At 39.4% G+C, this 27,200-nt stretch overlaps 1 protein-coding gene across 3 annotated transcripts in view; it reads right to left on the reverse strand.

Moving 5' to 3' along the window:
* adam12a (ADAM metallopeptidase domain 12a) overlaps positions 1-27,200 on the reverse strand; it is a 350,417-nt gene that overhangs the window by 288,983 nt on the left and 34,234 nt on the right. For 2 of the 3 annotated variants that reach the window (XM_072557568.1, XM_072557567.1), the window contains exon 2: positions 8,785-8,918. In XM_072557568.1, the coding sequence (XP_072413669.1) occupies positions 8,785-8,918 (134 nt within the window). Of the gene's footprint in view, positions 1-8,784; positions 8,919-18,889; positions 19,001-27,200 lie in introns of all 3 variants that reach the window. The other variant, XM_072557569.1, reaches the window with a different exon arrangement.

Genomic DNA, 27,200 nt, shown 5'->3' on the forward strand with positions numbered 1-27,200 from the left:
TCCAATTCATCCTAGCCTTTTGCTTGTCCTGATAACACTGGAACCTTTTTCCAACCAAGTATGCATCTAATTGTCCTTTAAATATTAGCATTGAATCTGTTTCCACCCCCCTCCCAGGCTGTACATTTCAGATCATATTACCTTGCTGTATAAACCACAAGCTTCCACTTGGTGCCTCTGGTTCTGCTGCCAATCACTTTAAATCCATGACCTCTGGTTATTGACCTTGCTGCTATTGGAAATGGATTCTTCTTAGTTACTATATCAAAACAATTCAGGATTTTTAACACCTCTGAAACAACTCTTCTTAAGGTCTCTGCTCAAAAAACAGTGACTCCAGCTTCTTCCTGTCTCTCTATGTCACTGGTGCCCTTCATACCTGATACCATTCTAATAAAGTTTCTGTGAACTTTCTTCAAGGCCTCAATACCGTTCCTGAAAGTGTGGCGCCCAAAAATACAACATATTACTCTACCTGAAGTCTAACAAATGTTTTATAATGATTTAGTATAATGTCCTTGCTTTTTATGTAGTTCCTCTATTTTTAATGCTTTTTGTAATATTCCTAGAGGTTCATTTTGCAATGTATGATCTAATATATTTTGCTCAGCAATAATTTACTTATTGATGCTCAGTTTGGGTTCTGCCAAGGTCACTCAGCTCCTGACTTTATTCCAGTCTTGGTTCAAACATGGACAAAACAGCTGAATTCCAGAGGTGAGGTAAGAGTGACAGCCCTTGACATAAAGGTTGCATTTGACCCAGCGTAGCAACAAGGAACCCTAGCAAACCTGGAGTCAATGGAAATGGGGGAGAAAGCTTTCCAATGCATGGAGTCATGGGAAAATTGTTGTGATTGTTGGAGGTCAGTCATCGATTCCAGGACATCTCTGCTCAGGGTCATATCCTTGGCCAAATACTCTTCAGCTGCATCAAAAATGACCTTCTATCCATCATAAGGTCAGAAATGGGATATTCACTGATGATTGCACAACATTTATCACTATTCACATATCCTCAGACACTTGGGCAGTCCATGTTCAAATCTAACAAGGTCTGGACAATATCCATGCTTTGGTTGACAAGTGGCAAATAACATTCATACCACACAAATGCCAGGAAAAGACTGCTTATAATAAGAGAGAATCTAACCCCACTCCTTGATATTCAATGGTGCTACTATTACCGAACCTCACACTATCAACACTGTGGGATTTACCATTGATCAGAAACTGAATTGGATTAGCCATATAAATACAGTGGCTACATGAACCCACAGGCTAGGAATACTATGGTGAGTAACTTACTTCCTGACTCCCCATTGCCTTTCAACCATCCACAAGGCTAAAGTCAGGAAGGTGATAGAATATTCGCACTTCCCTGGTTGAGTGCAGCTCTAATAATACTCAAGAAGCCTGACACCATCCAGGGCAAAGCAACCTGCTTGATTGGCACTGCAGTACAAACATCCATTCCTTCCAACATCAACGTTAAGTAGTAGCAGTGTGTAACATCTACAAGATACAGTGCAGAAATTCAATCAAATATCCTTAGATGTACCTTCCAAACCCATGACCACTTCCACCTAGAAGGATAATGGCAGCAGATAAATGGGAACAGCCAGTTCCTCTCCAAGTCACTCATCATCCTGACCTGGAAGTTTGTTGCTGTTCCTTCAGTGTCACTGGGTGAAAATCCTGGAATTTCCTCCCTCAGGACATTGTGCATATACCTACAGCACATGGCCTGCAGCAGTTTGAGAAGACAGCTCACCACCACCTTCTCAAGGGCAACCAGCGATGGGGAATAAATGTTGGTCCAGCTATGAAAAACCCATGTCCCATGAGTGAATTTTTAAAAAAATACTAAAAATGAAAAAAAAATTTCATGTCTTGCCGCAGTGGGTGAATTTGATCAGAAATCACTGTGAAGTTTTAATAAGTTTATTGCATATTATAAAAATGTAATGAAGAATGCTATCATCGCAGTTTGTTGTCTGAGAAACATAGGACTGGCCTGTTATCCCTGCCAAGGATAAGTCTCTTGCAGAGACATTCCTGATAAGGTTGGATCTCATGATCCATGTATAAACAAACTATCTGAGAAAAGGTTAAAAACCAAACTTCTGAGAGGCAGAAACAAAAGAGCTTTTCAAAGTGATCCCTGCCTTGGTTAGCTTGAGCAGAAAGCGAACAATACAGAAGGTTGCAAACAGAAATTACAGTCCCTAATACCAAATTCAGTTTCACCCGTCCCTTCACCCTCTCGTTCAATAAATCATCCTAACCTGTCACAGGTCATACGCCTTTGCTTTTAGGTTTAGCTAATGCAGCTTAGAAACTGCTGCTTCTAAATAAACTACATTAAAATCATTCTTGAATTCAATGCTCTGTGATATCCGCTCATAAACATTACAATAGGGATGGCACAGTGGCACTGCTATCTCATAGCACCAGGTACTTGAGTTCAATTCCACCCTCAGATGACCGTCTGTGTGAAGTTTGCACATTCTCCCATGTTAAACTGCCCACTGTATCCAGCCACGGATGGAAGGGGGTGGGTCTGGGTGGGATGCCCTTCGAGGGTTGGTGTGGTCTTGATGGGTGGAATGGCCTGTTTCCACACGGTAGGGATTCTATGAATCTGTTGCAGTAATGTTATGTTAACAGTAATGATGCCATGTGCCAACTGACAACTAACACACAATAAACAGCTGATGCTCCTGTTGAAAAGTGTGCATTTGCTCTCATCAATGCAAAAGTAAACTGAGTAGAAGTACTTTAAGTAGTCAAGTGCTCCCTGAGAGTGCAATTAATAGTCTCTGCACATAAATAAGTTGGGGAAAAAACGGCCTGTTTTAGCCACTCTGCAAATCTTCCAAGTTGGTTCTAGAAGATACTGTAAAATATATTGAAAACATTTAAAATGCCCACTTATAGTGATAGTATCTAACAAAGGTCTCTGAAAATGAAAACCAAGGGACAAACAATGGCATTATCAAGATTACATATGTCCCAACTGAGTATAATCTGCGACCTGCAAACTTGTATAAATTGTTTTAGCACCCTTCTGTTTTTAAAGCGTTTCAATTTTAAAAAAAAGAACCAGCAGCAAAATCATCCCTGTTTACCCTGGCAAAAGGGGTGGTGAGCTGATCTCTTGAACCATTGTAATCTTTGGGGTGTAAGGTCACCACAGTGCTGTCAAAAAGCAGGTTCTACAATTTTGACTTAAGGACACTGAAGGAACAGGAATACAATTCCAGCTCCGGATGGTGTGTGGCTTGCAAAAGAACTTGCAGGTTGTGGTATTCCCAGGCTTCTGATGCACTTGGTCTTCTAGCCGATAGGGGTCATGGGTTTGGAAGAGGCTGTTGAAGGAGCCTTGATGAATTACTGTAGTACATTTTACCCATGTTGTATACCGCTATTACTGTACATTGATGGTGAAGGTAATGAATGTTAGAGACAGTGGGTGGGTGCCAATCAAGTGAACTGCTCTGTACTGGCTCATTTTGAGAGTGTTAAGTATTGTTGGAGCTGCAGTCATCCAGGGAAGTGAAGACTATTTAATCACATTCCTGACTTGTCCTTGTAGATAGTGGGAAGTCTTTGGAGAAGCAGGAGGTGAGCTAGCTATCAGAATTCCTGGGCCCCTTTCATTGTAACTAGATTCCATTTGTAGGTTGTTTGCAGGAATGGAGAGATCATGGAAGACAATACACAATGTGCTCGCCAAAATGGTCCCAGGTTTGGTCTCGTCATCTGTAACTGCCCTTCCCCAACATCTATGTACTTTTCTACCTGGCACTCCCTGCATACCCATTCTACTAATCCCTCTGCAATTCTCATCCTTACCCCTTGAGCCTGTCAGTACAGTTTAGCCATGCCCATCATCATGACCCATACTTTCCTCATCCAGGCCACACTGGTGGTGACCACCCAAAACCCTCTCTCTTGCAGCATCCATGTCCTCCCATGGACATTCAGCTCCCATCACCCTCATAAGTCAAATATTTTCCCTTCACTGTCATTCACTGTCTGCGTCCCATGTCACTATGTCTCATCTCCAGTGTTCATTCCCCTCAATTTCCTACCAGAAGAGTATCCTCTGGTACCCCCTCCCCCGATATTAATTGATAACCTCAGGACTGACTGTGACTTAACCCCCGACCTACTTGGATGGACAGTCCTGACTGATCACTGACCAGACCCTGAACACTTTCCATACAATTCACTGACTGAGGATCCGTGACTTCCCTAACTACGTATCTTGGATTTACCGGACTGATTATAGACCCTGACGAGTCTGAGCGGATGGCTGACTGTGGCAAACCCTTGAATGTAGACAGATGCTGCCCTTACTGTACCAGGGTTTCTTGAGTGACAGCAGACCCCTTGCTTTTATAAAGGACTATTCCCCTTCGACTTTGGAATATAGCCATTTGGTTGAAGCACATGGAGTATGTTTGCCACGTAGGCTATTGGCACATGCTCTAGGTGTGAGATTGGCATAGTACAGTGTGGTACACCAACATGTTCATCCCCTTGACTGATTGCTGACAACTGTGACAGGTTACCTGACTTTGTGTCTGTGATAAACAGCAACTTTGATGTACTGTAAGCCTTCAGGTTTTGGCTAGGTGGGGGCATAGTGCCAAAAGACAATGCCAGGTGAAACCAGGCATTCAGTAAGTGTACGCTATGATACTGAGTGGCGAGCCCTGAGATGTAAATTGATTCAATCCATCAGCTGGATGCTTGTTCATGTGTACAAAGTGTCCTAACATCAGCATTGCAACCAGAGGTGACAGAGTGCTCCAAAGCACAGCATTACAGTGCAGGCATTTACTGTAAGTGCACTAGAGATGTGCCATGATGATGGAGGCTGGCATGTTTCAGATACCAATGTCTGTGGATTTAGGATGTGTTTGGTCACTCCCTATTGAGCACACCCTGGAATGTTGGTGCCTGCTATTGAAGATGAACGTTCGGACGAGCAGGTAGTGAGCTGGTGTTCAGCATCTGCAGTTTTTGTCCCTAGCTCAGACTGCATTTAGTTTCTATCCAGTGAGTGGGAGAATGGTATTAATGAGGTGAGATTCGGTAATAATGAGGGTTATGATGAGAAATTGCCATTAATAGGCTTGTCTTTACTCACTGGTAAGCATCTCACCTTGGGATCTGGGATTTGGTTGAAAATGCAACTTTTTGGCCTTGATGTTGAGAAAGGCTACTCTTGAAATCTCACTTGATTTTGCCAAACTTCTCGTCATAGGACAGAGCTTAGGAAGATTCCACCCAATATTCTTATTATTATCAATATTCCTTTGAAAGGAAGAGCATTTCATCCAAAATATGCAGCTTGACAACAAAGGGATAGCTAGGAATTGCAAGTCAGTGGTGATGAAGCAGAGCTACATATGTGTATAAAACAGTCCTGTATCTGTGGATAATGTCACTAAAAGACAGCTTCATGTCACGCAGTTCTACCTTTCCAACATCAGAGAGGAACAAGTATAGAGCCCTGAGGAATGATGGTGAAGGAAAAAATAATGCAGACCATAGTCGCAAGTTATTTTGCTGTGAATCAGAGGTATCTAAGTTACAGACTGCAAATAACTTGAGGGCTACAAAACCAGTATTTTTGCAAAACAAGACAAAAAAATTCAAATGGCCTCATCAAATTGAAGCTGATAGATTGCAATTTAGTGTAGAAAGAGATTTATCTATGTGTGCTTCAGAATTTGATATTTTATGTCATAACTCTTTTGTGCTCATGCAAGTGCTTAGAAGAACAACTGAACGGCCCATTAAAGAAAATTGCTAGGACATCCTGTTGCAAATGTTATTAAGCTTTGTGATCATAAGGAAATGTCCCACTTGTTGGTAAAATAAATGGGAATAAATAGTAACGGTCATAAGAATATTAGAAATGTATTATAAAATGCCCTCCTTCCAAAGATCATTACAATCTACTCCGTCAGATGTTCAGTAAGCTATTCCATTACTGCCAAATAGTTTCTGTTCCGTATAGACATGAAAGTAAGTATACTTCCACTGCAATCAATTATATCATTCACTATCACTTCAGCAAAGTCACTTGACAGTGCTACATCAAATTTGCAAGTGGCAACACACAAACAACAGTTGGCCATTCAACCCCTCAAGCCTGTTTTACCAATTAATTCAGTCATTGTTAGTCTGAATCTCAACTCCTTCTACCAATCCTCATTTATTAACCCGTGATATATTTGAAAAGCCAAAACTCCATCAATCTAAATTTTGAAATTCTCCACTGGTCTATTGAGACGACAATTCCAGGTTTCCAACACAAAACCAAAACTGTTGGAGAAGCTCAGCAGATCTGGCAGCATCTGTGGAAAGAAAGCAGAGTTAACATTTTGAGTCCAGTGACCCTTCTTCAGAACGTTCTGAATTCCCCCAGCAATTTACAGTTTTGTTTCAGATTTCCAGCATCTGCAGATCTTTATTTTATTCCAGATTTCCACTACCCTTTGTTCAAACAATTGTTTCCTGACATTACTTCTGATTTGAGACTTAAAGTGTAGCACTAATTTTGAGATTATGGCCCCTTGTTCCTATCAGATGAATCAGTTTGTCTTATCTACTCTCTCAAATTCTTTAATCATCTTTAACACCTCAATTATTACTATTCATATGGCTGGGAAGTATAATGTCGAGATTAGCAATCCATTCAACAGTTTCAGCTGATGCACTATGAATGATCGAGATGTGGGCAGGAATGATTCTATAAGGGGAGAAGTTCACAATGTGGAAGATGGTCTGACATTGATGGGCATAGTCATGAGTTGACCTGTTCCTCATGTGCCACTTGTGAAGCAAAGTGAACACATCTTCTCTGATCTCCCTTCAGGAGGTTGAGCATTATTGAAACATAGAACTTCATTCCGGTCAGTTACTAAGTTGCAGTTGTTGATGTCTACAGTCAACCAGAAGGTGTGGCATCAAAATGTAGGACAGTTGGTCGGGTATGGAGTGTCCCCCAGTAGGAAGTATAGCATTACAGATGGATGTCTAGATTTCTCTGAGGGCCTGAATCAATGGGAGTACTTTGTCAGCTATCAAGAGGACAATAAATACTGGGCGAGCCAGCGACACCTACATCATGTAAAAAAATAAAGAAAATCCAAATTACCAGAATCCTGATCCAAACAATAAAAACACACTGGAAACACCTCAATAAAATCAAGTAATGTACCTTCTACATTCAAGAAAATGCAAATCTTGTTTATGTACCCAGATAATATAATTTAACACTCATTGTCTTATCATCTTATGAAGTTGAACTGCTCTGCCTTGAAGGCTGATATATCTTTCTGGCCGAATGATGCCTAGAACTGGATGCAGTACTCCAAATGGGATCTAACCAGAGTTTAAGACTTCTTCAATTTTCAACCCTTGGTATTCCAACTCTCTTAGGTAAAGTTCTACATTCTGCTAGCCTTCTAAATTATTTTTGTGCCTGTCCACTAGCTTTTAATGATTTCTGTATTTGGACCGATATATCTTTTCTTATCCAATGATCTTAATTTCTCATTATTTCACTCTGTTCCATCTTTCTTAGGTCCAGAGTGAATGATATCATATTTTCCACAAAATTCACAATCCATCAAAACCCCATTGAAACTTTCTGCTCCAATCTATATTATTTATTGTGCCACCCTCTGAGAGAGAAATATGTTCATGTAGCACTACTTCTGCAGACTTAGGTTGGTTCCCCAGAGCAGCCAGCACCACAGGCTACTATTCCCTGAATAGTTCATATGCCATTCTTCATCGAGATCAAAGTAGAACACTACATGGACCACACAGATAGTAGCCCCTAGCATTACCCGCTCTGAGGAATTGATGTAGATCTGTGTATTACATGCCAAATTTCTCCTTGCTATTCCTTCATCCACGTCATTTATAAATATCATGAAAAGCCTCCCAGTGCAGATCCCTAAGGAACATCACTAGTCACATCCTGAATAACAATGGTCACAAAACTTCAACTTGAATTTAGTTCTGACTATGTAGTGTAAACCATGTTTGGGCTTCTTCTGAACTTTAATTTAAAAGTGCATTCTACCATTGTAGCGCTAACATCAGATAAGAGACAGTAAAAAAAAACACTAGTAAGCACAGAAGAAAAAAGTCCAGCTTCTGGTACTCGATACCAAACTTTACATTAATTGAATGTGTTTTAGTTTTCCAACTACATGCCCGCATTCATTGACCTCAGTATACCAGGTACTGGTCTTTTTATAAAATCTTCAGTAGACTTGTAAAGGTACCGAAATGTTAGGTAGATATTATCCTCAGGAAAGTAATTAGTAACAATGAAAATAATGAATGGATTGGGTAGCAGTCCTCAGCCTAGAGGTTATAGTAAAGTTAAGCTGCATGAAATTTGCTGAGGTCAGATTTGGCTGCATGCTGTCCCCTGTGAAAATTAGAATATTTCTGCCGAATGGCCTATGTCTGATCTTAAACATTAATATAAACATTACTGAGAATTATAATTTTTTTCTCAGAATGCTATGATTGTTTTTGCCCAACTAGGCAATATTTAATTTTCTTTGGATACAAACTCTAATCTTAAAAATCCAGACAGAAGGCACTGTAAGTCATGTTAGAAAGATATTAAAAGTACACAGTGGCAATTATATCCACTTGATCCGCTATGAAGAATGATTTACGTCGAATCAGGCATAGGTCACTTTTTCAAGTTAGAAACAGGAAAAATAAAGATGCTGACCTTTCCATGCAGGTTGCTAGATTGTTTCTGGTGATCTCCATCCAGGAGGTAAGGAACTATTTGTTCATATTGTTGCAGCTGCTTTAGATGGCCTTGTTGCCTAGGCGATGAGAGTTTACTGGACAATGTATTACCTGTAAACACATCATTGTTAAAGATCGGAAATGAACTATGCTCCTACATGTACATAATGTAACACATTGTTCAGGCTTTTATATGTCAAGAATGAAAAATACCAAGTTTATACCTTGCAGCAGTAGGCAAAGTGAAGTATATTAAGCCATGAATTATCAAGATTCTTGCAACAAAGATCCTCTCTGACTTAAAATCAAATAAGCAATGCTACAAATTTCCCTCATTTAAACCAACTTCTGCCATACAACACATAAAAATCACAGCCTTCGTTCAGCAAATACAATTGCATCCCTGGATATTTCTAAATGTTATCAGCAAGGAAGATTTCTTCCTTTCACTAATGTGCTTACTTTTAAACCAGCCCATATATTGTAGGGGGTAAAATCCTACTATTGATTCATATGACGTGGCTTGCTGTGTAGGGCTAAACCACATGGAAGACCTGCACTCCTCGAAAACAAGAAAGACAAAGTTGAAGGGAGAATCATAACATCATGGCATTAACAAAATGAGAACCAATGCGAAGCAGGTGTCTAAAACAGATTTAATTTTTACAAAATTATCACACCCAGAAAAATAACAACAAAAATATCTCTCATTATCAAATGCAAGAAGATAAAAGATCAGAAATAATATTTTTACTATCAGAATTGATACACCAGAAATAGAAGTAGCAGAATTGACATAATGATGAGTGCAAGAAATTCTCTCAGTGAGTGGACCAGATGGAACAACAGCAAATTGTAGTCACATTGTCCCACTTTCCCACATTATATTCCATCTGCCAGATTTTCATCCAGCCACTCAACCTATCTATATCCCTCTGCAACTTTCTTGTGTCTTCTTCACACCATACTTTCTTATTATTTTGGTGTCATCTGCGAATTTAGTTGCCCTGTCTTCACTCCCTGAGTCACTGATGTAAAATGTTGAGGCCCCAGCACAGAGTCCTCTGGGACTCCACTTGTTGCATCCTGCCAATCAGACACAGACCTATTATAATCTCTACTTTTTGGCCATCCAGCCAATCGTCTGGTGATGCTTACATGTTATCTCCAAAAGTGTTGGGTAATTCCTTAACCTTTGTAGTTATAGTGAAAATAGGCAAGGTACTATAGCTGTAACAATGTTTAAAATGTTACATTTACTTTTCTTAGTCTGCCAAAACATATGTATTCATCTTTTACGTTGAACTGCAACTCTAGATTACTTAGTTGCCATGTTAGCCTATTTTCACACTATTCAGAATAATTTATCATCTTATCCACAAACGTCAATATTGTGTCCTGAATTCCTGAACCTACAGATGGGAATATTTACTTAATAGTCATTCTAATATGGCTGAAGTCACTGCAGCATTTGAAAGGTAAAAGTATAAAACAGCTAATGACAGGATTGGTTAGGTAAGGCTGATTTAAATGGGGTGAGACAGAGATTGTCTATGGCAAACTGAAAAAAAGTCTCGTTATAATATGTCAGAAAATCAGAAAAAGTTAAAACTAAAGAACCATCAATACTCTCAAGAGGCAAGAACTCTACATGCCTAAATAGAACAGCTATGGATAACTAGAAAGGTAAGAGACAATATAAAACTGGAAGAGAAAATAAAACAAAATGCATTAAAAAGAAACAGATCGGGGTGGGGTGGTGGTTGTGTGCAGTCATAGTGGTAAAGTGACCCCACCTCCGATGCTGTGGTGTCTTGGGCTTCAGTCACACCATAGCAGATTGTTAAATCTGAACGCAATCAAAATTTGAAACCGAAATCTAGCTGAATGGTGACTATGTAACTACTGTGAACTATCATAAAAAGCCTATTTGGTTCATTAATGCCATTTAGGGAAGGAAATCTGATCTTCTTTTGCCTAGTCTGGCTAACATGTGACTCCAGTTCCATAATAAAGACTGTTAACTGCCTCTGAAATGGCCTAGCAAGCACTCAGTTCCAGAGCAAGGAGGGATGGATAATAAATGCTAGCCTGTCGTGCATTGCCTCTATTCTTTAAAGGAATAAAACAAACTGAGAAAAATGCAAAATGTGGCAAGGTAGATAGTAAGAGCTATAAAAAGGGAATATGAAAAGAAGTTTGAAGGGAATATCAAAATCGACTTGATTTTTATTTACAATTATGTTAGGAAGAAACAGCATGGTTTGTGATCTTGACTGAACTGCTTTTCAAAAGAATGGCAAAAGTAGTGTACAGAATAAGGTCTATCAATGCTATTTACACGGATTTCTGGAGGCATTCAATGATGTCCCTCATCAGAAACTGTTAGCTAAAGTTGAAACCCATGTAACTTAAGGAAAGTTATTGATCTGGTTTGATAATTACTTGAGTGATGGGAAACAGAGTGAAAGGATAATTAACAGAAAATGACTAATGGTGTTCTTCAAGGATCTACATGGGATTCCATGATATCAGTAATATATTATGATAGTTTGTGTTTACTAACAATTTAAATGATAAGAGAGAAAGCCATAGTTTCAAATTTGCCAATGACATATGATCGGCACTAGTATCAGTAATGTAGATGAAAGCATGACATTGCAGAAATTTAATGGATTAAATGAATGGGTAAAACCATGGAACTGGAATCCAAAGTAGGGGTAATTGTAAGGTCATCAACTTCAGATATAAAAAGAACAACTTAAAAAAAGAAACTTAACAAACTTTAGCAACCTTGGACTGAGTGCAGTTTAGGTTTACTAGAATGATAAAAAGCTTAAATTATAAGGAGAGATTGCAGTAACTAGGGTTGCATTTCTTGAAACCTGTTATCCAAGATTTCAGATATTAAGTGAAACAGATAGGGCAAATAGAAAGAAACTATTCCTGCTGAAAGGAGATGGGAGGGATCTAGGAACAGGGGACGTAATCTTGAAATTAGAGCAAGACCTTTCAGGAGTGAAATTAATAAACAATTCTGCACACAAACGATGGTAGAGATTTGGAGCTCCCCTACAATGATAAATCAATTTAAATCTTAAATCAGAGGTTGCTGGAATTTAGTTTTACAAAAACATCTAGTGGTATGAAATGAAGGTGGGCTGAACGAGAAGCCAAGTGGCCTTCTCCTGTTCTGAAGTCCAGATGTGCCATAAAAGATGCAAGTGGGATTCTGGTTTTATAAACAAAGGCAGAGTTTAAAACAAATAAGTTACGCCAAGTCTTTATAAATCACTGGTTAGGCCTCAGCTGGAGCATTATAATCAATTCTGGGCACCACCCTTTAGGAAGGATGTTAAGTTCTTGAGAGGGTCTGGAGAATTCTCCGAAAGGAGGAACTCTGGTTTGTGGAGAGACTGGAGATACTGAGATTTATCTACTTAGAACAGGGACGGTTAGGAAGTGATTATGAAGGGGTTTCAATTGCGGAAATAAGGATAAACTGTTCCCATTGTTAAAAGGAGGAGTAACAAGAACACACAGATTGACGATAACAGACAAAAGATTTACAAAGGAGATTTAGAAGGAGATGGGGAGATTATGTTTTAACTTCGACTGCAATGCTTGAAAGACTGTGGAAGCAGATTTAATAAAATTATAAAGGAAATTGGATAAATACAGCCCATACCATGATAACAAACACATTTGCCTTAGAAAGCTGACTACATCATGGACGTAGCATTAAACATCCACTATTACCATTGACTTCAATTGCTAAGGCATTGCATGCAACATGTTAAGCATACTTTCTCAAGCTAACTGGTCAGTATTGCTGTGATACTGGTGTATGTGGCTAGAAGTACAACAAAGGAGGTCGAGTATTTGTTGCAAGATACTAATGATCTACCTTGATCTCTTTTACATTGTACATTTCACAGGATGAGAGTTCTTAAAAATGAAGATATGATAAGTAGTCAGTATTTATTACTACAGTATGACATTTTAAAGTACAGTTACAGTTAATTTCAATTGTTAGTGCGGAAAGGCTGCTAATTTTTTTTACAATTCTGAAATGAAAACTAGAAAGCAATTTTAATTTAAAGACATTTTCAACAGCTAAAGTTTCAATAATTATTGAATGGCACAGTCAATATTGGTTTTGTGAGCAAAAGCATTATTGATTTTTACAAAGATGAATAGCTTGCAAAGAAATGTCAATGACAATTTCAGAGCAATGATGTCATAAAATAACAGACGACTTAATTTCATTTCTTACATAGGTTTAAGATGCATTTACCAAAACATTTACTTAACTCTAAAAGATATCAAAAGGGAGGTACTGTTCCCGTATCATTGTTTATCAAACCTCATTCTTTCCAGCACTTTATGCTTTAAAACTGCAGGCCAAAGGATAAATGTAGAATTCCTTCCTTGGTGAAAATGAAGTGCAGTCCATATTCTCTACCTTTGTTAATGATACTGGAGTTCAACTGCATGACATCATCTCAGAAGAACTCCACAAAAATAAACCTCTTCTTAGATTGCCTCTATTCAAATATTTAATGCATTAAACACATAAAGGTCACAGATATTGCCTAAAGAACCATATAAAAGCTTGCAGCATAGGAGAAGACTCAAATTCATGTCAGGAGAAACCGAAAACTATTCCCAATACCATCATCTCTTCCAACACTTTGGTATCACAAGAAAAGTCCATTTAGCTGAAGTGTCTGAAGAGGGATCTGTGCTTTTTTTTAACCAAAATATGAATCAAACACTGAAGCTATACATTATTTATGTAGGAGAACAGGAGACATTGAGTGATCCTAGAGCAAGTAAAAGCATCTCTTTGATAAGAACAGATTCAAATACACTGAAGTAAACTTATGTACCTTACATAGATGTATGAAGCTAAATCTTATTTAAAAACAAATTGTTGGTGTTTAAGTAAATGTAGAGTAGGCTGCAGAATGGACGTTATTGCAGTTGGCCTCCTTGAGGCTATTCAGGTAGGTTCCATCTTAAGGTTGGAGTGCTGCTGAGAAAAGGGAAGAATGGTTTCTCAGTGAGCACTGAATGCGAGAAATAGTGGAAAGCTGCTCTTAACTGGCCACTTAAGGGTCTTCATTAAATTCTAGGCAAAAAGGCCATGCTCAGCACTCCCCAAGCCTGAGTGAAGCACCTGGAGTATGGACGGGCAGTCCATTTCACTTCACCTTTTCAGTTTTATGGCATCATCCAGCCTCCTCTTCCACACCACTACATTGGGTCATAAATTCTGCCTATTGTCCTTACTGCAATGTTACAACAATTAGGTTTAAGTACAATACAAGGGAAGGTACCTTATCCTATGAATTATATATTATTTTGCATAACTGTTCCTCTGTTTTCTTAATATCACATCTGTACATGAAAGTATTTCATGAATTTTACCAAAATGTGATAGATCAATGATTTTAGCCTTCTGATGTCATAAAACCAGCTGTAAAGGAACATCTGAACCACAAATTTCTCTTCATCCCTAAACACAGAGGATTAGCCCAAGGGTACAATATAAGATGTTTCATCTGTCTTGCTGGTAAAGCACTAAATGTTTAAAACATGCTCTTTTTAAGAAATAATAACTCAAGATTTTGCTTTTTGTAACAAAAATCTGGCTTTATTTCTTATAACATAAATCACTTTTTGAAAAGGTTACAAAAAGCTTAAGATAATATGTCTCACTCCAAATTCCCATATGTACTCAATGGCTTCCCATTTTATCCAAATTTATGCGTGCGTTCAGCTCTTTGCATACCTAAGCAAACATGTATCACAAATCTACAATAAATGAGAATGTATATTTTTCATCATTGTAATTGTAAATGGATCATGCTCACAGAAGCCCAAAACAGTTGGAGGTCTTTCACATCTGCGAAATGAAAATCAAAAATGGTCGCATTGTATGTAAAACCTGACAATGGATTTTAGAGACCAAAACAATTTTGAAGACTCATATAATAAAATGGCAACTATTTTGTTTCCAAATACACAATAGTTTCTTCAACATGCTTACATTTAAATCTCCATAGCAGTCAGAAAAGTATTTTTGTCAACATAAATATATGCACTAAAGTGTCATTCTATTAAAGTCTAGATTAGAGTTGTGCTGGAAAAGCACAGCAGGTCAGGCAGCATCCAAAGAACAGGAAAATCGATTTTTCGGGCAAAAGCCCTTCATCAGGATGCTGCCTGATCTGCTGTGCTTTTCCAGCACCACTCTAATCTAGACTCTGATCTCCAGAATCTGCAGTCCTCACTTTTGCCTGTCATTCTATTAAAGACAGCCTGCCTAGACCGAGAGATAACAGGAACACATAGTTTTTGTTGTCGTGGCTGTACCACTGATCTCCAGCCAAAGATCCTGATGCTATGGTAACAGGTAGAAACAAAAGGCTGAGCTCAGTTTGTTGCAATTTTTTAAAAAATGGTTTTCACAACAGAAATTATGAAATATTAGAGTAACAAGTGTTAAAATGACTTGTTAAACAAAATATTTTTTCAGCATACTTTATGTTTTAAGAAAAAATCCTAGCAACAGACATAAGTTCCAAATCTGAAAGGTTTGTATTAATATTTTGCAAAATTTGTACAGTGTTAAGAGACCATTGATAATTATAGATATTTGAGAAAAGGTAAAAACAGTGGGGTAAAGTATATTAGAATTAAATTTTAACTCACAGGTTCCTAGCAGACTGTTTGGTGAAATCTATTATACAATTGCAGCTTGTCATAGTCATGCAATTTAAGATTAAATTATTTACAGTGTGGAAACAGGCCCTTTGGCCCAACAAGTCCACACTGCCCCACCAAAGCGCAACCCACCCATACTCCTACATTTACCCCTTACCTAACACTATGGGCAACTTAGCATGGCCAATTCACCTGACCTGCACATCTTTGGACTGTGGGAGGAAACCCACACAGACACGGGGAGAACGTGCAAACTCCACACAGTCAGTCGCCTGAGGCCGGAATTGAACCCAGGTCTCTGGCGTTGTGAGCCAGCAGTGCTAACCACTGTGCCACCGTGCTGCCCACTTATAAGTGTTTGCTGGTAAAACACATGAGCTGAAATATGATATTAGAAGTGTGAAGCTAACATTGTGCGGACATTATATAGTTAGATTTTCCTGATTGAGTCAGAATGGCTCTGAGTCTTCCTCCCTACTATTGAGGAAATAAAATGTGACATGAGACAGAATTAGAATTTCTTCTGTCTCAGTCGCAAAACTCTGAAGTAGGTACAGAATTTATTAAAATGCTGTAACAAATAAGAGTGGCAACTCTGTTATCAGTGTGAAGACATAGTTCTACAAGCTATGTTGAAATCTAGTTCTGAGAAGTAGAAAAGCCTGACTGGAGAAAGTTTGGAGGGCATAAAGACAAATTTTGAACCCTCAAAGAAAGGGATGTGTTCAACAATAGAGCTAACATGCCACCAAAGTGTCCAGAAGCTCTAAGCTTGTCAACTATCAGTTAGAAAGTATTAACAGGGAACTGTTGATGCTCGCATTACACTAAGAGACACTCCAGATCAAAAAAGAACAACGTATTGGAAAACAGGAAGAAATATTTGCAGACGGGCAAGCAGAAAGATTAACGCCAGAGTGTAAGTTACAGCGAACACCACACAAAAAGAAACATGTTCAGCTTGAGGGAAGCAGTGCTCTACCTGTGAAAAGTAGAATGATTTTTGTTATGTCTGGTCCCCAAACAAGGGTACCCAGTTTGATTCCACCTGAGATACCCCCTAAGTGTTATGCTCTGAGGTGAAAAGACATGCAGTAGTTTCCCATTTTAATTCAGCCCCCTCTCAATTTGTCACAACAAGCTGAATTTAAAAAGGAATAATTTCCTCATAGATACCCCTTCACAATCTAAGTATATTTAAGCCATAAAAGGAGCCAAATTAACCAGGCTTTCTTATGCTAAGGAAGGGGTAACTTTATAAGCTGCTAAACACAACAAAAGGTAACTATAAACACGGCATGCATACATGCAGATTAGAAAAATGAATTGAGTAAGATGCAACAGTTACATGGTATACAAGTCAATCTCTGTGTTCCATGAAGATTCGATGATGGAATAGTGTGGCCTTTAAGTTGGTAACATTGACACTGGTTGCGAAGCAATTATTTTCAAGATTCTTGGCTGTGCAATTAGTTGACTGGCTTTTGTCCCATTTCCTTTGTGACATTACTGGTTTGCATGGTTTCTAGCATTCCAAAGTGAGAGATTATTTCTCTTCCACTGGCAGCAGAGTTGTGCCTATTGGCTGTAATCAAGTGGTGACCTTTACAGCACAATAGCCGACAATTGCTCATCAGCCCAGTAGCAACATACAAACTAAGGGTTGTAGTAGGATTTAAACATTTTTTGTATATTTCTGAAGGCATGAAAGATAAACATGTCTTAAATTTGAGACATAATTTTAGGTGTTAACTGTTTAATGGAGTAATCAGCCTCTCATTATCTCTCCCTTTTATGCCTCCCTGTTTAGAAAGTTTCCTTGACACCCTACAGGTGTGACATTCCATTGGTTCACACAGGTTTTGACAAATGGCCACTGAATTTACATCTGCAGTCAACTTTTGACCATATGCCCTCTTTTACAGAATATATTGCAATTAAAAAGTTCCATATGTCCATAGGCAATCCAGACTTGTGATCTATTGCTATGACATCTCCTTAGCTCGAGAGAAGCCAATGAGGATGGTCGCAGGAGAGACATCCAACAATGATTCCACTGAGTCACTTCATATCATGAAACTGGTTGGCACATCACGTCTAAAGGTGATATATGGTTTATGACTGTTAGATAACTACAGGAGAGCATCAGGTGAATGTGAAGCATTAGGTACCAGTGCTTCATGAAACATCATGAGCTTCACATACCTATATAAATTGGTCAAAAAAATGAAGTCTTCAAAAATAAAACTGAGGCTATATAATGGAATGATACTCATCCCACAAGAACAAATGAAGCTACAGCTCTGTGCAAGAGGAAGAATGAGAAAATCTGGAGTTCTAAATAGTTGACAGTCAGCAAACTCCATTCATCTCAGCTGAAGCAAGTCTAATACTTGAGTTGGGAACACTACATGTGCAAGAAGAGATGCGCAATGTTTCACAGGTCACCAAATGAATGTTGAACAGATCCAATGAGACTGCAAAGATGTATTTGCAGGTCTTGGATGTATTCCAGGTAGATATGAGTGTGAGCCATCCACTCAGTATTTGCCAGGGAGAGTTCCAATCATTCTTACGCCCAGCCTGAAAGATAAGATAGAGGAACCGGTAGCTCCACCAACTCAGAAGGTCTGAAAGTATGGAAGAAAAGACAAGCAGACAAAGAAATTGATGGTAAGCAAACAAAAGCATAAGAGGCAGTCATCACAAAGCAACAGAAGAGAAAGCATGATTCAGAAAAAATGGATGAGTTAAAAATATGCAATTGAAGATGCTTGATGTCAAGTACATAGGTCATATACTGACAGCAAAAGGATTCCACGTGATCCTGACAAGGTAAGTGCTGTTTCAGAAATGTAGCAACCAATAGAGGTGAAAGTTGTGTTTGGGTTTATGAACTTCCTGACAGTCTGGGCCATCAGGGTATGAAATTATATGCAAACTCTTTGCTAATGATGTGCAGTGGTATTAATGCAAAGAACAAGAAACAGTTCTCACTCAAATCAAACAATAAATAACAATAAACTTTAGAAGTCAACCCAGCAATGGCAAGGGCTGAATCTTATAGGGTGTAGATGACATAACATGGTTTGTGGCTGAATCAGACAAAAAGTCCAGTGAGGCCAATCCCAACATTGGGAGTATCCCACTTTTATGCTTTTCATAAACGGCTTGGTGAGTCTCTCATGAGGAAACAGTGAGTTACCAATTAAGGGGATTGTTGCTTGTTAATCACTGCAACTTGATTCATCAATATTCAGCCTCCCATTTTACCAAGCTCACTAACTAAGCTAGACATTGAGAAAACTCGACGTGGAAGCCAGAGCGAACACCTGGCAGATTCAGCTCACCAGTTTGCTCTGAACGACTTCCATGTTGGAGCAGGTACCAGTTTAAGTCATAGCGTGCCATTTAAAGATCTGAAAGCTTTCAAAATCAGGGATGAAATGTATTTGCAGAGTCTGAAATGGAATAAATATATGAGTTAGTTCATGAATGCCAATTTTCTTTGTTGACCATATATAGGGGTAACTTGTCTAATTTCTAACTGCAGGAAATGGGTGATCGTTGGAGAAATGCATTTTTATGTTTTATAATTGCGGTTTGTTATAGTCATGTGATTCTACTGCCAATTCCTTTTACTTTAGAAGTAGTCGCTATTAAAATACATTACAGAAACCCAAATGCATGCAACCTACTCCAGTGCCAGATTCACATTGGACCAATTGCAGTACATTAACATCCCTCAATTCAGGTGCATATGCAAAAGTGTGGAGGTCTGGCTTCATTTTGTCATGGAACCACCCACAAATAAATCAATGGGTCTCCCCTTGAAATTGAAGTGAATATTTCAACAGAATAGGCCTCAGGAACCTACTACAGAAAAAACAAGACAAGAGGCTTCTAGATTGCTAATTCAAAGAAAAAATCTTTTCAAGGGATTTTTCCATACCTACTTTTTGGGAAAGTGCAAGGTACCTTTGAGAGCATTTTTTGGATTGCTTCTACCAACTACTAAACATGGGATGCCTGAACATCCTTTAATTATGCTGTGCAATGGCAAAATTCTAGTGGAGGCCATAATTTTCTCTTATGCATTACATTAACCTACATCCACCCACATGTGAAATTGTACTCTAATCTGATTAAACCAAGCACAGGAAGTTTATGATTGGTGCAACATCCTTATAAATAGCTTCCAAAACTGCCCACTCCTGACGCAATAAAGAAGAATGACAACAATTTACTCTGATCTCCAGTTACCTTAATGTTTTTATTTATTTGTATAACTTCATTCTTAGTGTAATTCTCTATAAGTCAGCTTGTTAAGAGCTGCCTAGTGAGCATCTCAGCCTGTTGTAGGCCTTGACAATCAGCTTCTTGGTCCAAAGACCATTTGGTCAAAACCTCATCTTCAGTAGAGAAGACAAGAAGGTAAATAGTTTCCTTTTGTTTTTCATGGGGCATCATGGAGAGAAGGGTGTTGAGGGGTTGGACACAAAAGGGCAGAGGTTAAGCTTTCAAAGGCTACCCACTTGCCCCATCTGGCCCTCTGTCTGTTTGCCCCCAGATTGGGGCAAATAAAACCCCCTTTGCAGGTTGTGATGGTCCCCCTAATTGAGAAATCAGCTCTTTTTTTGTTTCCAGGCGTAGATGCACAGGTACGTGGCAGCTTGAAGCCTTTAGGTGACTGTAATTGACCACTTAAGGGATTTAGTTGTGAGAGTCCCTAGTGGATCTTGATTGTAAGCTAGCGAGGAGTGGGGGGAGGGAGTATCCGTCCAGAGCCAACTCACATAATTATTTCCCATTCATACAAATGTCCTCACCACTTCCAGGGAGTGGAAAATTTCACCCTTCGTCTTTCCACACTGGTCAATGTTTTCAAAACAATGCAATATTTTGGAGGATTTCATTTGTAAAACAAAAATTAGACCTTTACCTTTTGATCATTTTAAAATAGGCAACTTGATAATGATACTGTTTTTCTGCCAAAAAAATATGATTTAGCTACTTTGTTTTGTTCAAATCTGATAACGAATAACTTTCTTGTTGTTTCTAACCCATTGCAGAATACTATTACGCCCAGAAAAGCACACGATATAACATTAAGTCGCTTCTAATCACCAACAGTCAATGTATTAGCTAAAATATATTCATCAAAATAACATGATCGTGTTTTCTACACAACTATGAAGTTTTCAATATTAAACCTTTCTAATAATTTCTTTTAGACAATGACTCTTTCACTTCTCATCTTTTCTTTAAAACCAGATTGCTTGACTTTTAAGGAATTTGCATATGATAGAACATTTCACTTCAAGTCATTTTACATAATTGGCCAGTTATCAAATGATTGATATATTTGTCAGCCGACACTTTTGATGTGCTTCTACATTTAATACAGGCCAAACAAGCAATTCACTTATGTGCATGCTTCAGCGTCACCTCCTGTACATCTATGAGTAATCTAGTATGTATTTTATGAGAGAATTGAATTAGCTTCTGAGTGACAGGGGTATGGGAAGGTGAGTGATAAAGTCTTGTGAGATGTTTAGTGAAGCCCATCTCGATGTTGAGATCACCTCGTCATTTGTTTTTCCCAAGCAATGCAGTGAGATTCTGATGAGAGAGCGGTGAGTTCCCAATTGATGCTCTTTATTGCTGGTTAAACACTTTGTTAACATTCCACGCACCATTGGTTGTGATCCAACCACATTTGACATACAAAAACTTGACATCGAAAGCAGAGTGGGTTCTTGGCAGATTCAGTTTGCTGCTTGTTTCAAAAGACCTCCATGTTGGACCCTGAGTACCAACATTTTGGATATGAAGCATGGGCACCGACCCACTCACCCTCACATTCAGGGACATTAGCATTTGGATTCAGCTAGCTTCTAACAGCCCTCGTGACTCATCTCAATCTGCTTCAAAGGATGCTTTTGTATTTCAATGCTGCACTATGAGCTTCACTGACAACTTATTATTGTAATGCTGCAGCAAAAACATTGTGCGCTCAGGGATTGGACCAGACTGTGTCTCTGGGCTCTTCACTCGCTATCATAGCACTCACTCACTTTGACCCTACCTGGATTGCCTTGCCTTTTTACACATTGCCTCCTCAGGCAGAAACACTGAGCTCATATTACTAATCTTACCATGCCATTCTGGCACAGTTAGCCATGGCAGCCTCCAACACCATCCCAAACCCTACTCAGGGCAGTCAGAGTCAGGATCCTCTGTTCATAAAGGATGAGGTGCCCATATCACTCTCCTGACTCTTTCTGCCCTATTGTGGATTGTTGTGCTGCGGACTCAGGAGTAGATATGATGGAAGATGAAAACGGATGGCACAGTTGCTACCCTTGATGCGAGCGGGGCAGGTTTCCCAAGAGAGTAAGTTGGCAACAAAAAGGGATGCAGGAATAGTGCTGAGACACTTTAGCGTGGGTAAAGGTGAGTGGGGAAAATGTTGCATGCATTAGTTAAAGTAGTTGAACATGTGCTTTGGTTGGAGGTGGATACAGTAGTAGCAATAGAGTGAGTGTGAGGTATCAGAGAGAAATGGTGGCACTTACGCTGTTGTATTAGAAAGGGATATTGATCTTCTTCTTACAGAGCTGAATATGCCTCTAGATAGCTGAGACTGCCTCGACATAGGTGTCAACCTTGTACCAGGTTGGCTTGGTCTGATCTCATGGCCTCCATTACTGGTCCCGGGGGAGGAAGAAGTCCCCCAAAAGGTCACTCATTTAAGACAGAAATAAAGAGGAATTTCTTCCATCAAGGGATAGTATTCTACAGAATTCTTTACCATTGAGGCTGAATCATTATGCATATTCAAAGCTGAGATAGACAGATTGATAAAGAATAAGGGAATCAAGGTTTACAGGGAAAAAAGCAGGAAAGTGGAATTGATCTCACATTGAATAGCAGAGCAGATTCAATGGGCTGAATAGCCTACTACTGTTCCTGTGTCTATGGTCTTTCGTCCCCACTTGTACATCAGCCCGACCAGCAGAAGCTCCAGGACCATGTCTGCAAACTGAGTTGCCAATTTCCCCCTGTCCAAGGTAAATGTCAGCTCTGGGCAGATTGTGCTTGTCAGGGCACACAACAGTCATTTAAATACAGCCTTGGCACCAGGAATGACAGTCATTTCTGGGATCACCAGTGAACAGTGAATTTCTCTGGGAACAGCATGTGATAAGATTGGACTGGAAACTGACTTGATACTAGCCATGAGAGCTGAAATGCCAATTAATATGGCAAGTTTGGTAAGATACAGCAAGAAAACCTGTTCATCCTTGTGGTGAGAATCACTCCACCAAACTCAACATCACTTACACTTGGCCAAAAAAAAACTGGAAGATTGATTCTGTTCTGTGTTTGTTGTATGGGTGTGTATATAGTATTCACTTACTTAATATTCCCTAGTAACCGAACGATGAATAATTGTCCCTAATATAAAACTAGCTCAAAAATGTTGAACCAATATGTAAAATTGTCAGTGTTATCATCTGTATGCAGTGTACCTTACACATTTTTAAATGCAATGGGGGATCAATGGCATTGTCAATATATTTGAAAGTTACATACAGTACACCATAGAGTTCTACATGCATACTGAAGAATAGACACATAGAAAGTAGGAATAGGTCATTCGAATCTTCTCCACCTTCCAATATAATCCTGGCTAATCATCCAATTCAGTACACTGTTCCCCCTTTCTCCCCATACCCTTTGGTTTCTTTAGCCCAAAGAACTATATGTATCCTATTCCGGAAAGAAGTCAATTTTTTGGCGTCAAGTGCTTCCAAGGAAGAGAATTCTACAGGATTCCCATTCCCTCAATAAAGAAATTTCTCATTCTCTTCAAATGGCCTACCATGACTGTGAAATAACTCAGTTAACTTATTAATTAAGCATAATGATTGCCACATGAATAGGTAATGTATATTTATTTTCTAACAAATATTTTTAATACTCCTTCAACTTTCTTGCCCATCTTTATTTATAAGTACTCTTACTCAGTTCCTTCCTGCTAAAAATGCCAAACATTTTAAATCTTTCACATCTTTGCTTTTTGTGAAATATCTTTTGTCTGAAACTATACAGAGATCATACCTTACAATGTGAGAGCCAAGATTTTAACAAGCCAATCAATAATCAATTACAAAATAAACAAGCCAAAACACTTCAGTACTAGACATGGCTTTGACAATCAAGTATGACTCTCACGCGCAATTCATCAATACCTTTGGGAAAATGGACTGAATTGCCCAGAAATCTCACTTATGCTTATGGAAATTGTTCATGACAAAACCACAGTTACGTGCAGAAAATGGTAAAAATTAGTAACATAGAACCAATCTACTGGAACAAACAAAAATTGTTGCTCTGAATCAAACTTGCGATGTGAACAACTCCACTGCTTAGACGGCAATAAATTGGGACTTGTTCAGTATGTATGGATGAAATTTGATGAGAATTCATCCATCCTAAATATAGTCTTTCCTGAATATTGAGTTACAGGCTTATTACTCTTAATTGAAAAACATTAGGGTGAAATCTTCCCGATGTCTGAATGATGTGGAAAATGGCTAGTCAATTGTAAAAACATAGCAATGTTGGTAAAGTTAGATTTTCATCATCAAGAGAAAATGTATAATTTTCCACCCAAGGTTTTAACAGTGAGGTAAGAGTTTCGCTAGTGAACAATGAGGGGTTTACTTATTATTATCTAATATTGCCTTATTTATACTCAAATTTCTGCTTTCCCCATGCAGCAAAAAAGTAACAATTTCCAACACGAAAGTCAGAGGGGGTCCCTATCAGCTTCAGCTCAGTGGTTGCTCTTTCAGGACTACATCTTGGCCAGTGCTTTGTGGGCAGCTGCATCACTCATCCAAAGAAGATGGCATCGAGCATGCATCTGTCTCACAACAGCATCATGGCACATCTCTGATGCACTTCTAATGCATTTCAATACTTCAATACTGGACTTGGAGATCATCAACACTTTCTATTGCTATATGCTGCCAGGCCGCCTACTGCACAGGGACAAGCACCATCCCATTTATTGGAACAGGGTGTATCTCAGGGCTCTGCGCATGTTATCTTAGTGTTCACTCACTTTGCCATTGCTTAGACACTAACACTGGCCCTGCCTTGCCTTTTGGCACATTGTTATCGTGTTCAGAATTTATAACTTTCAGTTATTTCTGTTTCGCTTTACCTCTCATTGTCGACACAAAGCCAGGCAGCGTGTCATGGTTGCCAGCAGCAATCAAAGAGGGTGGCATCATGTTGCTGTACCCGTACATCAATCTCTTGCCCACATCATGTACCCACAGTGTACACGGCAAACACACTGAATGCACTTCAGCCAAATGGACATGTTTCAAAGTCTACAAAGAGTAGTCCTCAGTCAGGTCCAGGGGGACTGTTATCAGTCAGAGGGTTGGCCACAGTCAGTCTTGCACACCATCCGATCTCAGTCCAGGGGCTTGGACATGGTCAATTGCTCACACAGGGTGTTTAGAGTCAGTGGTTATGTGTGATTATAATCCAGGGAATGGGCCATGGTCGGTTCTGTAGGTTCACATGTACAGTTAGGGGAATAGTGTTAGGGGAATAGTGATAAATCAGTTAGAAGTCTGACCAGTCATCATTCAGGGCTGACCTTCCAAGTTGGTCAGGAGATGGACCATGGTCAGTCCTGGATGCCAACCCAATGAAAGTAAAGGGGGGGGGGGGGTTATTAGGGGCTACTATTGTAATAGAAAAATGTGGGAATTCAATTGTGAGAATTGCTGGCATATTGGAAGAGGTAATATGTGTGAATAGAGGTTACTCACATGTATGGACAGGTCCATAGAGAACTGGAAGGCACAAGTTACTGCTGGAGTGCTTGTCATCCATCGTCACCATTACACTGGCTTTGACAGGGAGACAATGGATCATGATGGTTGGCATAACTAGCCTGAAGCTCAAGGGGTACAGTGGGGAGATGAAGACCTAAACGAACAAGTTGGGTGGGAACATGTGGAAGTTCAGAGTTAATGGAGCAGACAGTGCAAGGAAGAAATTAAAGGATGATGGGGGTGTCACACAGATTAATAGGATGAACATGGGGTTAATCTAGGAAGTGCTACCTGAGTTGCCTTCCATCTTTTCCAAATTTCCAATCTGCAATAGAAATGAAAAACAGCTGCCAACACACCCAGAAAGGGCAGAGTAAATGGTTTTGTTTCCATCAGAGGATATGGATTCTATTTGTGAGTGATGAGAGACCCTACAAGCAACAATTGCTTTAATGAAGCACTTACACAGTACAGAGTCAAAGAGTGTGGTGTTGGAAAAGCACAGCCAGTCAGACAGCATCTGGGGAGCAGGAGAATCGATGTTTTGGCCATAAACTCTTCATCAGGAATGAGGCTTATGGGCCAAGGGGGCTGGGAGACAAATGGGAGAGGTGATTAGGGTTTGGCAAAGGAGGAGGCCCAGGACGTGTATGTCCTTGGCAGAGTGGGAGGGGTAGTTGAAGTGTTCAGCCACAGGGCGGTGTGGTTGTTTAGTTTGGGTGTCCCAGAGATGTTCCCTGAATTGATCCGCAAGTTGCCTGGAGGAAGAACGCCTCATCCACACGGGATCAATGTGGATTTCACCAGTTTCCTCATTTTCCCTCCCCCCACCTTATCCCGGATCAAGCCTTCCAACTTGGCACCACCTTCTTGAACTGTCCTATCAGTCCAACTTCCTACCCACACATCTACTCCACCTCCTCTCTCACCTATCACCTTCACCCCCTTCTTTAACTACCTATTGCTTTCCCAGCTACCTTCTCCCCAGCCCCATCCCCCTCCCATTCGTCTCTCAGCCCCCTTGACCCACACGCCTCATTCTTGATGAAGAGCTTATGCTTGAAACATCAATTCTCCTGCTCCTTGGATGCTACCTGACTTGCTGTGCTTTTTCAGCACCACATTCTTCGACTCTGATCTCCAGCATCTGTTGTCCTCACTTTCTCCTTACACAGTACTGGTTAAAGACATCTGTAATCACAGGATTCTGCATGTAAAGTGTATGCACTGAATAACTATGTTGAATATAAATCATCAACATAAGCAATCTTAAACATGTCACTCGTTATTATAAATTGTTCAGAGAAATTTTGTGAGGCATAAACAATCATAGGTGACATTTAATTAGTCTTCTGTGGGCCTTATCTCACCCAGATATCCTCCCAGATCTACAATCTCCTATTCAATTTGTGTGGCTTTGATTGTGTTGTATACATCAGAATAAGGTCCATTATGTCAACAGTCCATTTCCAGGCCCTAATTATCAGAGTCCACCATATCTCAATGTTTAAGGACTATGGTAACCTGTTACTTGTTTGTGATGTGAATGTTGATTATTTCTGTTACTAAGGAACTGTTTTGTTTCTGATATTCTCCACACATCAAGATCGTGACCAATCGATCCAACTGCAGCAAGTGTTATCGCTTCTGTGGCCATGGTACAGAGAAATTGAGAATCATAGAATCTCTAAAGTGTGGAATCAGGCATTCAGCCCATCAAGTTCCATTAGATCTGAGCTGAATGAAATCATCATTAATTCAGTGTACATTTGCTATTGGTCAAAATGCAAGCAAC

The sequence above is a fragment of the Chiloscyllium punctatum genome, chromosome 38 (assembly GCF_047496795.1).
Source record: "Chiloscyllium punctatum isolate Juve2018m chromosome 38, sChiPun1.3, whole genome shotgun sequence".
Classification (NCBI taxonomy): Eukaryota; Metazoa; Chordata; class Chondrichthyes; order Orectolobiformes; family Hemiscylliidae; genus Chiloscyllium; species Chiloscyllium punctatum.